A 13,022-nucleotide genomic window follows, 5' to 3' on the forward strand; every position below is an offset into this window, starting at 1 on the left:
ATGGCTGAATGGCTGAACAAAGAAGAGGTGATAGCAGCCACACAGTAATTGCAGCCAGTATTTCTTTACATGTACGCAGTTGAAACGAAAAGCATGTTATTTGAAATTAATAGTGTTCATATTTTTGTTTAATAGCAATCAGACACACTCTCTTTATTCTTGCAATAGCAATAGTTTAAATATATAAAAATATAGAGCCATAACATACAGGCAGCAGTTTTCGTCCGGTAGGTCCCTATGTAGATAGAGAGGTTTATTTTATAGTAATATCTTTTGCTGGTTGAGTTTTTATTCAGGTGCTATTTTTGTTTATACATTATTGCAAGATATAAGCTACTAAACTAAGCAGATACTACATAATCTCAAATAACTTTTCTTCCAATATGTAAAAAATGTCTGTTTCCTTTTTTTCAGTTTATGCTGGGCTAATTTAGTATTTACAGCTTAGTCCACATGTAGCAAACACAAGGGCCAGAGGCTGAATATGGCAATTCTTGCTGTTTTATGTGGCCACTGTGACTGTGCCTGACCGTATAGTATCTTAATAAAAAATTTGCCTAACGACTTAACCTGTGTTTTAGATTTCGGCCCCCTTATGTGATTGAGTTTGAAACCCCTGGCTTAGTCTATAGGGGTTGTATAGTTAGTGATGTTCAAATAATAAAAGTAATAACATGTCACTGAACCTTTACTCTGTGTCTTTTGCAGTTAACTTTGGATCTTCTGAAGGAAGCAGACACCGTGGAACCAATGGTTACAAAAAGATAGCAATTTGTGGGAGATTGTAGCTTTTCAATAAAAGAATGAGTTCCCTGAAACCTAGTGGGCTTAAGGCTCCTTCCAGAATAGCAAAACCTGGAACAGCTGCTGCTAAATCATCTGCTGTCACTGGTAAGAACATCTCTTTAAAAAAAAAAAAAAATCACTTTAACTGTAGAGATGAAATGCAGTAAAACAAGAGGAAATAGAAGTAAATAGGTATGATATAGTCTGGGTTTTGCTAATATTTTGTATTCTGCAGTGCATTTATAGTTAATCCCTCAATTTGTTACTGCTATGTCAGTACATTGACTCACTAGTTTTTGACTCTTATTCATAATCATGAGATGCCTAGAGGTATGTAATACTCAGGTGATGCCTGCAGTCTTACTTAGGTAACTGAGTTCTGGTTGAAGAGAGACATAGAAAGTGCAGTTTTGCTGCAAATAGAAATCTTGCCAGTCACTAGGTCTGTTATGATATTCAATGTCAGGCCATCCTTGCTTCATTTTTATATGGAAAATATATCTAGTATGTGCCAAGGCCAAGTAGAATATACTTTGTTCAGTGACCAGAAGTATTAATGACCAAGTGTTCTTCCCAGGTGTATTTAGCTAAGCACTCTACTCTTTAGTTTACTCATTTAGCTGCCCTTCCCATCCCCTGTCTATACTCTTCTTATTCTTTCCCATGGAAGGTGCCTTGTTTTGTGAGTGTCCGGTTAACAGCAGCTTCAGGAAGCGGGCAACTTTTTTTTTTTTTTTTTTTTTAAATCTGACCTTGACAGGAAAAAATTCTTATAGCAATCACTGTCTAGTAAAACCAGCATGAAAAAAATGTTTTTCTTTTTCTGAACCCTTCACTTTCTTTTTAAGGGTTTTTGTTTTGAAGTCATGGATATATTATGTTAACTTACAGTGACATACAAAACACAAAAGACTAAGTGGGTGCTAGATTGCTTAGCTAACAGACATCTGCAAACACACTGAAATTTAACCAGGCCGCTGTTTAAAAAATTGATAGTTAATGTTGGTTTGTCAGTTCAAATTAAGTATATTCATTAGTAGTTGTTACTGATCCTTTAAAGGAACAGAACTGAAAAGCTGAATTAAATTTTATGTAGTTTTAAATAGTAATGTGTCACATTTCCTAAACGGCCAACTCTTTGCAAAGACATAACACTATCCATGGACAAGTGCAACTGGAAAAATCTGTTACCTTGGTTGTTTCCAACACAGTGAAATGCACCTAAATGGAACCTTTAATTAATTTTGCCTGCTAATGGTAAATATACTAGTTTTGCATTATGGGGGTTTTTCATTTTTTCAGCCTCCATTTCATCCTCTCTACTTTCGCTACCCTTATGTTTGTCCTGTAAGGGCACTGTCATGAGTTTTATCTGAGTGATATCTGTAGCAGCATTTTTAAAGTAAAATACTCATTGAGGTTCATTTCCCAATGACTGTGGTGGCAGGGCTGCAATTAGCCCTGCATGAACAACTGTCCACAGATAATGCACACTGGTGTGTTTTTGTGCTACACTCTGGAGCCTGGTGTGACATGCTGGTATTTTGCAATTTTTCTTCACAGAAAAGAGCCTTTGCTTGAGTAGACTACATTGTTTTGGAGGCACATATAGCCTGAATGAGCAGTGCAGAGATTGGAAAGACAGACAAACTTTCACATTTACGAACATTTGAAAATTTTATTTATCTATATGATAAGTTGCTTACAATGAAAAAAACAATACTTCTAGCCACAGTTTTATTAAAAAAAATATATAGTAACTGAGATTACATTACATTTTATATGACCAGTTGTTATAAATGGAGTTTTTTTTGCCATGATATGAGAAAATAATGGCAAAAAAATTATCCATTAATTGTATGTATGTATGTATAACTTTATTTATAAAGCGCCACAAGGGTACGCAGTGCTGTACAATTTTACAATATACAAAATTATGCACAGGGAGGACAAGTGTTATAATAAATAAAATATATATAAATGCACAGGGAATAAGTGCCATGTGGTATGAGACACAGTTGGAAGGAGGTCCCTGTCCCGTAGATCTTACAATCTAAGTGGTTGGGTAACATACAGGCACAAATTGGAAGGTAAGAGTGCACCAGGTATGGGCATTTGCCCTGAAGTGCAGGACTGGGCAAAATAATGTTTTAGTGCTCTAGAAGGTAATAGCTGAGCTTTTTCTTAAAGAGAGTTAGTGAGTGTTCCCTACAGAGGGATTCAGGGATAGAGTTCCAGAGGTAAGGAGCAGCAAGATAGAAAGGTTTAAGACGAGAGAGCGCAGTGGGTGTAGATGGTATAAAAAGACGGAGGCTCTGAGAGGAGCGGAGGAGACGACCAGGAACATGCAGGGAGACCAGTGAAGAAAATTGTTTCTCTAAATGTATAGGAAAAAAACTATTACATTTTTTTCACAACTTCTAGAGATTATTTTCATATTCAAATCTTAAAAAAAATTTTTTTTCGCAATAATATATTTCCAACGTGGCAGAACTCACTGGAGAACTATTAATTATTGGAAATGTTTTCATGTAATTGTTTGCCCCTGTTTTTACTAGAAAATTTTATCTGGAAACCCGTTATCCAGAAAGCTCTGAATTATAGGAAGCCCATCTCCGGTAGACTTAATTTTAATCAAATAATTTACATTTTTAAAAATTATTTCCTTTTTCTCTGTAAAAATAAAACAGTACTTTTTACTTGATCAGAACTAAGATCAAGTAAAACCCTTATTGGAATCAAAACAATCCTGTTGGATTTATTTCATATTAAAACAATTTTATAGTATACTTAAGGTATGAAGGTCCAAATTATGGAAAGATCTCTTATCCGGAAAATCCCAGGTCCTGAGCATTCTGGCTAACAGGTCCCATACCTCTAAGTAGTGTCAAATATCAGTTATTTAAATAAAATAATTGTGATGACTGATGTTAAAAGATGGCTACCTCTACCTGCAGATACTTGCAGATGTTGTATTTGTAGTTAATATTTATTCTAGCTCCACCATAAATGAGAACTTCTTATGATTTTTCTTAGTGAATTTGGCAATTAACTCTGTCTCGTTTTTTAACTCTTACTTTCGTGGTGCAGCCCCAACTGTAAAAACAGCAGAGAAACCAGCCTCTACCGCCCCTTCAGAGACAGCAGAAGAGTTTGTGGATGACTTTCGTGTTGGAGAGAAGGTTTGGGTAAATGGTAATAAACCTGGCTTCATTCAGTTCCTTGGTGAGACTCAGTTTGCTCCTGGACAGTGGGCAGGAATAGTTTTGGATGAGGTGATTGGGAAAAATGACGGTGCTGTGGCTGGAGTTAGATACTTCCAATGTGAAGCCTTAAGAGGAATATTCACAAGGCCATCAAAACTATCGCGAAAACCACTGGAAGAAGAGAGCAACGGTACCCAAACTGCTCCTATTTCTAGAGCTACCTCTCCTACCTCTCTGTCATGCACAAATGTATCTCCAGTTGTAACGACTGCTCCAACCTCAGCATTGACACCACTGAAAACCTCTACACCACCTGCAAAGGAATCCTCTACCCCAGCCCAATTAAGCAATCTAACCAGAACAACAAGTGAATCCATATCGAACCTGTCTGAAACGGGATCTGTGAAAAAAGGGGAAAGAGAGCTTAAGTTAGGCGACAGAGTCTTGGTAAGGTATCTTGTTAAACTGTTGTATATTGGAGTCAAATGTTGTCTCTTTGCCTTTAGCAGGGATTATAAGATGGTTACTGCTTTTTTTTAGCCATTGCTTTTGGCTTAGCTGTGTATTTAAATGTTTGCTGTTAAAAGAAGTTCATCTAAAAGCGGAACCTTAGAATCTTATAAGCTGCTAGTTCTTAAGGCTGATGCCACACGAGGCGTAGGGCTGAAATTTTCAGCAAGCGGAAAAACGCTTGCCGAAAATTCAGCCCTACGCCTGCTACTTGTGCCTGCACCCGAATGAATGGAATAAGCTCGGGTGCAGGCACAAGTAGCCGATATACGCATGCGTTTTTCCGCTTGCCGAAAATTTCAGCCCTACGCCTCGTGTGGCATCCTGTCAAGATTTTTATGGTGTACTTTTTTTATTTTGAATTTATACTGTTTACATAGTAAATAATTCACTCTACCATTTAACATTTTATTCTTGAACAAACAAATGTAATTTTTTAGTTGTAATATTGGTGTGTAGGCACCATCTCAGTGCTTTGTGCCTAATTGTGAGCTTTCAGAAGCAGCCAGCAACATATTAGAACTGCTTACTGTTGAGTGCTATTCTGATATCTACTGGGAGCTGCTAGCTTGCTACCTTCTTTCTACCTTCTTCTGCTGATTGGCTGCTGGGGGGAAATGGGAGGGGGTTGATATCACTCCAACTTGCAGTTTAGCAGTAAAGAGTGGCTGAAGTTTATCAGAGCACAGGTCACATGGCTGTGGCACCCTGGGAAATGAAGAATATGGCTAGTCCCATGTGAAATTTCAAAATTAAATATATGAAAATTTGTTTGCATTTTAGAAAATGGATTTTAGTGCAGGATTCTGCTGGAGGAGCTCTATTAACTGATGAAAAAACAAAAACATGTTTTCCAATGACAGTATTCCTTTAACAATTTCAGCTCAGCTTGTCTGAGTGAGCCTCCTAAGGAAAACAGGCCTCATTTTGGGGAAAAAAAACTTGTAAAATTAACTAAAACAATTCAATCTGATTTATTTAAAAAAAAGTTAGTATTAACTACAACATTATGTGAGCATGTGTGTGTAAATACCATTAAGTGCAAAAGTTTGGGCAACTCTTTCCAAATTAAATATTTGGTTAATTTTTTTAAGGGAAAAGTTAGAAACAATTACTTTAGGAATCAGTGTGTTAAACACCATATTTGCAAATACTAATGGACAGTTACATTTTATTTCATTAACTTGAATACATAAGGAAGTAATATTTGTGGCATGTGCAAAAGTTTGGATACCCTTCCACTTGTCTAGTGACAAAACACTGTTTTTGCAAGGTCCCCAATTACCTTATTAGACCTTAATGGCCATTTGGAGTTGTGACCTGTTGACAATTGCGGAGCTTAATAAAATTGCTAACAGCTCAAACTTTAGGCTGTTGTCATGGGTTCCTCTAAACAACTTTTTGATTAGTTGAGTGAGAGAGAGAGATATGTGTGTGAAGGTTCATGGTATATATGTTGTAATGCGTCAAATTCTGAATTGAGAAACCAGTTGGATTACTGGCAAAAGGTTTTCAAGAAAAACACAGCAAGTCCAGTTGATTTGACATATTGCTACAGTTATTGTGTGAGTGAGAATCAGAAAATGAAGCTAACTGATGCCTACAAAGCAGGCAAAGGATATAAGTTCTATAATGTTGTGAAGAAATTGCAGTTAAAGGGAATTTCCACCTTTTGCAAAGACTGCTAGGACTTTGCAAAAGGAGAACATTACCCATTATAATGCTTTTTTAAAAAAAGTCTATTTGTAAAAATGAAATACTTACTTTTTTCTGGGTTCCATGCAGATGCAGATTGGCAGGTAGAGAGTTTCACTGTGTGTGTAGATTTTTGCTCATGCCCAGAGGTGCTCATTCCTCCTTACAGTAATCCAGCTGATTTATGGTGAGGCTGAGCATCTGCAGAAGCACTTAATCCTCTGCTGCTTTATATCTTTAGGGGAGGAGGGAGTTGGCAACCCTCCTCCTTCAGAATAGTAACCCATCTGGGAGCATTGGGTAGGGGCATGTTTTAACAATTTCAGTAATGTAAAGGAGGCATTTTTTTAAAGCATTATATTGGATTATTATTATTATTTGCAGTGCCCTACCAGTCTACTATGACTTAGCAAAAGGTAGACATCCCCTTTAAAGGTTTCAATCATGGGGGGTGCCAAATGTTAGGCACCCCCTAGTGATTGTAATCACTTACCTGATAACCCAGGCTGGTGCTCCTGTTAGCAGAAACTGCACTGGCCCGTGGTTCATGTGACCGAGCGATCCTCTTCCTTCACTCATCTAACTTTGGAGTCCTGGGTCCAGCGCATGCGCAGTAGGTTGAAAAAGGCGACTTTCTTGTTTACAGTCGGCTTTTCACTCTACTGTTCATGCACAAGCAGTGCAATGGCATTAGAAGAAAGAGGATCGCTTCCTCGCAGGTACCCTGCAAGAGCGGGTTTCTGCTTACAGGAACACTGGCTTCAGGATACCTAACGTTTTGGCACCCCCAGTGAGGAGACCTTTCTAACCTTGATTAGAACAGTGAAGGTCAAGGCAAAATCTGGAAGAGCAAGAAAACATAAGAATGCCTGGTATGCTGGGCAGAAAGGTGAGGACAACCATCATATGACTGGAAAAGACCTGCATGTAAGTTTCACTCACAAAGGAGTGGTGTTGCAGTTTTCCACTGTGCAGCACTGCTAGCACAAACATGATCTGCTTGGAAGTGTCATTTGGGAGGAAGCCTTACCTGTGATCTCATCCCAAACAGCGTCTGAGCTATGCAAAACAGCATCTAGAGGAGGCAAAGGCCCTTTGAAAACATACTGTGGGACTGATGAAATAATAATGTAGCTCCTTGGCCACAGTAAGCAAAGGTTTGTTTGGTGAAAAAAGCAGACTTTGATGAAAAATACAGCTTGCAAACGTTGCCATGCTTTTGGGTTGTGTGGCAGCCTGTGGCAAAGGAAACTTTATATGTTTAGAAAAGAATGGATTCAACTAAATATCAGCATATTGCTGTGAAAGATCCAAGAAGATGAATAGGCATGGCTCCTACAACTAGACAATTATCCTAAACTTACCTCAAAAGCCATTTTGAACTACATGGGGAAAAAAAAGGCAAGTGTAAGGGTACCTGGTGGTCTAGTGGGGCGGCGGGGACGCCCGCCGCCTCCTCCGTTGCGGGGACGCCCGCCGACTCTTCCTAGGGGTGCGCGCGCTCGGCGCGCAGCCCTTTAAACTCTGAGCCCATACGCGCATCCGGCGCATGCGCGTTCTCTCCCTGGTTGCGCACGCATGCGCACTTGCGTCCTTCATCCGGCGCTGCGTGTGACGTCACTATGGCGCCAAATTCGAATATTTAAAGCGGTTTCTGCAGCATAATCATTGCCCAACGTAGGTTTTCCTCCTGTGAGTTCCTGGGTGTGTTATTCATGTTCTGCTGATCTGTTTTGACCTCTGCCTGTCCTTGACCTTCCTGTACTGCTGCCTGAACCGACCTCTGCCTGAATTTTGACTACTCTTCTGGATTCTGTTTGGTACCGTGCTGCTTTATTGTTGTTGACCCCGGCCTGACCTCTGACTACCCTTTTGGACTCTGACTTGGCACTTTACTCTCTGAAACGTTGCTGACTCCGGCCTGATCCCCGACTTTGTCTTCTTGTGCCCATTCTCCCCCTAGAACGGTTCTGGTTCCCTCGCCTGCTCAGAACTCTTTCCCTGGGCTCCTCACTGTAAGACCTGGCGGCATCCGAGTAGCGAAGGGCTCCTCCTGACGTGAAAGGCGGCGGTTATAGGCAGAAGCGTGAGCCGAGACCAGGCCCTTGGGAACTGTTCTGAGTTTTGGGATACCGACCGTGACATTACGTTGGGCCCGATATGGATGCTGAAGGGCCTGCTGGGTCACCCACTTCCTCCAAGGCATTTCGGGCGAGCCTCCTTCAGCGTATTGGGCAACAAGAGATTCAACAAGATCAAATCATCCAATGCCTTCAGAGACTCTCTGCGAGGTTAGATGAGCTCCAGCAACAGCCGTCCGCTGCCACTTCTGCTCTTCCTGAAAGCCGATCCCCGTCTCCCACTCCAGGGATGCAAGTAGTGGAGCCTAAGGTACCGTTCCCCGAAAAGTTTTCCGGGGAGCGAAGTAAATTTTTTGCCTTCCAGGAGGCTTGTAAATTGTATTTTGGGTTCCTCCCTCGCTCTTTTCCCACTGAGGAGCTCAAAGTTAGCTTTGTCATGACTCTTCTTATTGGGGATCCTCAATTATGGGCATTTTCCTTATCCCCTTCTGATCCAGCCCGTACATCCCTAGACTCCTTTTTTAAGGCCATGGCAATAATTTATGATGACCCCGATCGTACTGCCTCTGCTGATTCGGCTATTCGTAACCTCAGACAAGGCAAACGACGGGTTGAGGATTATTGTTCTGAGTTCCGCCGCTGGGCGGTTGAAACGGGCTGGAATGATACTGCCTTACGTAGTCAGTTTAGGATTGGGCTATCTGATGCTGTAAAAGATAGTCTGGTAAATTTTCCTGCTCAACCCTCTTTAGACTCCCTGATGCATCTTGTCATTCAGATTGATAGGAGGCATAGGGAGAGACGTCAAGAGAGGGTCCCAGTAGTCACTCCCCACACCATTCCTGCAGAGTATGTGCCCAAACCTGAAACGGTTTTCTCTAGGTCCTCTGAAGAGCCTATGCAGTTAGGTTCAACCCGTTTATCTTCTGAGGAAAAAGCTCGCAGGCGGTCTAATGGGTTGTGTCTTTACTGTGGGGATAAGGGTCACTTCCGTGGAACCTGTCCCAAAAGGCCGGGAAACGACAGAGTCTAAGCAGGTCTGGGGAGTCCTGCTTGGGCAATGTCTTTTCTACTCCCCAACAATGTTCTTCTAAGCTCATGGTTCCGGTCCTTTTGGAATGGGTTACGGGTTCTGTGGAAAGCTTAGCTTTCATTGATTCTGGGGCAGAAGGGAACTTTCTGGATGGTGATTTTGCCCGTAGGTGCAGTATACCCACGATTCCTTTATTTCCTTCAGTTAAGGTGCTTGCTATTGACGGAACCTCTCTAGGCTCCGGTTTTATTTCCTCCAAATCGGTAGAGTGTTCTATGTCTTTGAATCCTTGCCATGCAGAATCAATTTCTTTTTTCATCATTAATTGTCCCATAACCCCCGTGATTTTAGGTCTCCCCTGGTTACGTAAGCATAATCCACTAATCAATTGGCCAACTAATAAAATACTCCAATGGGGAGATAAGTGCCAGTATTCTTGTATCCAGCCTTCTCAAATGCTTGCTACTACCTCTATTGAGGGGTTACCAGTTCATTACTCCCTTTTTTCAGACGTCTTTTCAAAAAAGGCAGCCGAAACCCTTCCCCCTCATAGACCTTACGATTGTGCCATAGATTTGGTTCCTGGTTCTACTCCCCCTAGAGGTAGAACCTACCCCTTATCTCTTCCCGAGACTCAGGCTATGGAAGAGTACATTAAAGAAAACTTAGAAAGAGGGTTTATAAGACCCTCCTCCTCTCCTGCTGGAGCAGGCTTCTTCTTCGTGGAGAAGAAAGATGGGGGCCTCAGGCCATGCATCGATTATAGGGGTCTAAACAAAATCACAGTCAAAAATCGTTATCCCCTTCCTTTGATTTCTGAACTCTTTGACAGGGTGAAGGGAGCCACTATCTTCTCTAAGCTCGATCTTAGGGGAGCTTACAACTTAATACGAATTCGGGAGGGGGACGAGTGGAAAACGGCCTTTAATACCCGTGATGGGCACTACGAATATCTAGTAATGCCCTTTGGTTTATGTAACGCTCCCGCAGTTTTCCAGGAATTAGTAAATGACATTTTCCGTGATCTCTTAGGCCGATCTGTGGTAGTCTACTTGGACGATATTCTGATTTATTCCAGCAATTTGTCTGATCATCGTGCCCATGTCCAGGAAGTTTTATTGAGATTGAGACAAAATCATCTGTATGCTAAGATTGAAAAGTGTGTCTTTGAGGTCTCGTCAGTTCATTTTCTGGGGTATATTATTTCCAAAAGGGGTCTGGAAATGGATCCTGCCAAGGTTCAAGCTATTCTAGATTGGGTACAACCTTCGTCTTTGCGTGCCATTCAAAGATTTTTGGGTTTTGCTAATTACTACAGACAATTTATTAAGAATTATTCCTCCCTCATGGCTCCAATTACTGCCCTTACTAAGAGAGGTGCTGATCCTACTATGTGGCCTCAGGAGGCCTTACTTGCCTTCAAAAAACTAAAGGAAGCTTTCGTTTCTGCTCCTGTTCTGCAGCATCCAGACACTACTCTCCCATTTTTGGTAGAGGTGGATGCTTCTGAGATTGGGGCAGGAGCAGTTCTGTCTCAGCGTCACCCAGTCACCAATAAGGTCCATCCTTGCAGTTATTTTTCCAAAAAATTCTCTCCTACTGAGATGAATTATGATATTGGTAATAGGGAGTTATTAGCCATAAAATTGGCATTTGGAGAGTGGAGACACCTTCTGGAGGGGGCTAAACATATGGTTACAGTCTTTACAGATCATAAGAATCTCCTATATATTGAGTCTGCTAAACGCCTAAATCCTAGACAGGCCAGATGGGCTCTATTCTTTTCTCGTTTTAATTTTATCATAACTTATAGACCAGGTGACAAAAATGTCAAAGCAGATGCCCTGTCCAGGAGTTTTGATTCCAACCCACGGGAAGAGCGGAACCCTGGTTCCATTATCTCTAAATCTGTGATTATTGCAGGCCTGAGTCCGGATTTACATTCTTCCTTGTCCAAAGCCCAGGGTACTCCTCCTCCTAATTTACCCCCAGGAAAATTATTTGTTCCTGAAAACCTTCGTGAGGCGGTTTTGTTGGAAACCCATGATTCTAGGGTGGCCGGGCACCCGGGTCGCAACAAAACCTGTTCTCTCCTATCCCGTATCCTCTGGTGGCCCACTTTGAAACAAGACGTTGGTAATTATGTTGACTCCTGTCCAGTCTGTCAACGCTCCAAACCATCCAGGTCTTTGCCCCAGGGTCTGCTACAGTCACTTCCTATTCCTGAAAAGCCATGGACTCACATCTCCATGGATTTTATTGTAGATTTACCCCCTTCCAATGGGAATACGGTCATATGGGTGGTAGTAGACCGCTTTAGTAAAATGTCGCATTTTATTCCCCTTCCCGCCCTCCCATCTGCCAAGTCACTTGCTGAACGGTTCTTGTCTGAAATTTTCAAGCTCCACGGTGCCCCGCTGAATATTGTCTCTGATAGGGGGGTTCAGTTTGTTTCCAGGTTTTGGCGGGCCTTCTGCTCTTTGATGGGTACAGATTTGTCCTTCTCCTCTGCCTATCATCCACAGACCAACGGGCAGACAGAAAGGACAAATCAGTCTCTGGAACAGTACCTCAGATGTTATGTTTCCAGTAACCAATCCCTTTGGGCAGATTTCCTTCCATGGGCTGAATTTGCATTTAATAACTCCACTCACTCATCCACTGGGGAATCCCCATTTTTTATTGTTTTTGGGTACCATCCCAGGGCGTTCTCTTTTTCTACCGCATCTTCGGATGTGCCTGCGGTTAATTCCTTAGTCGGTCAGTTCTCCAACATTTGGCAAAAGGTTCAAAAATCATTATCCACCGCAATAGCTGCTCAAAAGAAAGCCTTTGATAAGCATCATAAAGCATCGCCTGAATATCAGGTTGGTGATAGAGTGTGGCTTTCCTCAAAAAATGTTCCCTTAAAAGTTCCATCCTCCAAATTTGGTCCCAAATTTATTGGACCTTTTTCAGTGTCTAAGGTTATAAACCCAAACACCGTCCGCTTAGAGCTTCCTCCCGAACTCAAAATTTCTAACTCTTTTCATGTTTCATTGTTAAAGCCCGCTAGAGTAGTTCGGCAGAGGACTCCTCCTCCTCCTATTGCGGTGGAGGGTCAATCTGAGTATATCGTACAAAGGGTAGTGGACTCTCGCTCCTCAAGGGGTAAACTTCAATATCTGGTACATTGGAAAGGGTATGGTCCAGAGGAGAGGTCTTGGGTGCCAGCATTTGATGTCCGGGCTGATCGTCTTGTACGACAGTTCCATACCAGGTTTCCTCATAAACCTAGGGGTCCGGTGGCCCCCTCTGGAGGGGGGGGTAATGTAAGGGTACCTGGTGGTCTAGTGGGGCGGCGGGGACGCCCGCCGCCTCCTCCGTTGCGGGGACGCCCGCCGACTCTTCCTAGGGGTGCGCGCGCTCGGCGCGCAGCCCTTTAAACTCTGAGCCCATACGCGCATCCGGCGCATGCGCGTTCTCTCCCTGGTTGCGCACGCATGCGCACTTGCGTCCTTCATCCGGCGCTGCGTGTGACGTCACTATGGCGCCAAATTCGAATATTTCAAGCGGTTTCTGCAGCATAATCATTGCCCAACGTAGGTTTTCCTCCTGTGAGTTCCTGGGTGTGTTATTCATGTTCTGCTGATCTGTTTTGACCTCTGCCTGTCCTTGACCTTCCTGTACTGCTGCCTGAACCGACCTTTGCCTGAATTTTGACTACTCTTC

General features: G+C 42.3%; 1 protein-coding gene across 16 annotated transcripts in view; it reads left to right on the forward strand.

Moving 5' to 3' along the window:
- The window catches only part of clip1 (CAP-Gly domain containing linker protein 1), an 82,363-nt gene that overhangs the window by 13,816 nt on the left and 55,525 nt on the right, over positions 1-13,022 (forward strand). For all 16 annotated transcript variants that reach the window (XM_031900060.1, XM_031900016.1, XM_031900031.1 and 13 more), the window contains 2 exon segments: positions 709-891; positions 3,877-4,439. In XM_031900060.1, coding sequence (XP_031755920.1) covers positions 804-891; positions 3,877-4,439 — 651 coding nt within the window. In that variant the 5' untranslated portion in view covers positions 709-803.

This window comes from Xenopus tropicalis, chromosome 1, assembly GCF_000004195.4.
Source record: "Xenopus tropicalis strain Nigerian chromosome 1, UCB_Xtro_10.0, whole genome shotgun sequence".
In the NCBI taxonomy this organism is placed as follows: domain Eukaryota; kingdom Metazoa; phylum Chordata; class Amphibia; order Anura; family Pipidae; genus Xenopus; species Xenopus tropicalis.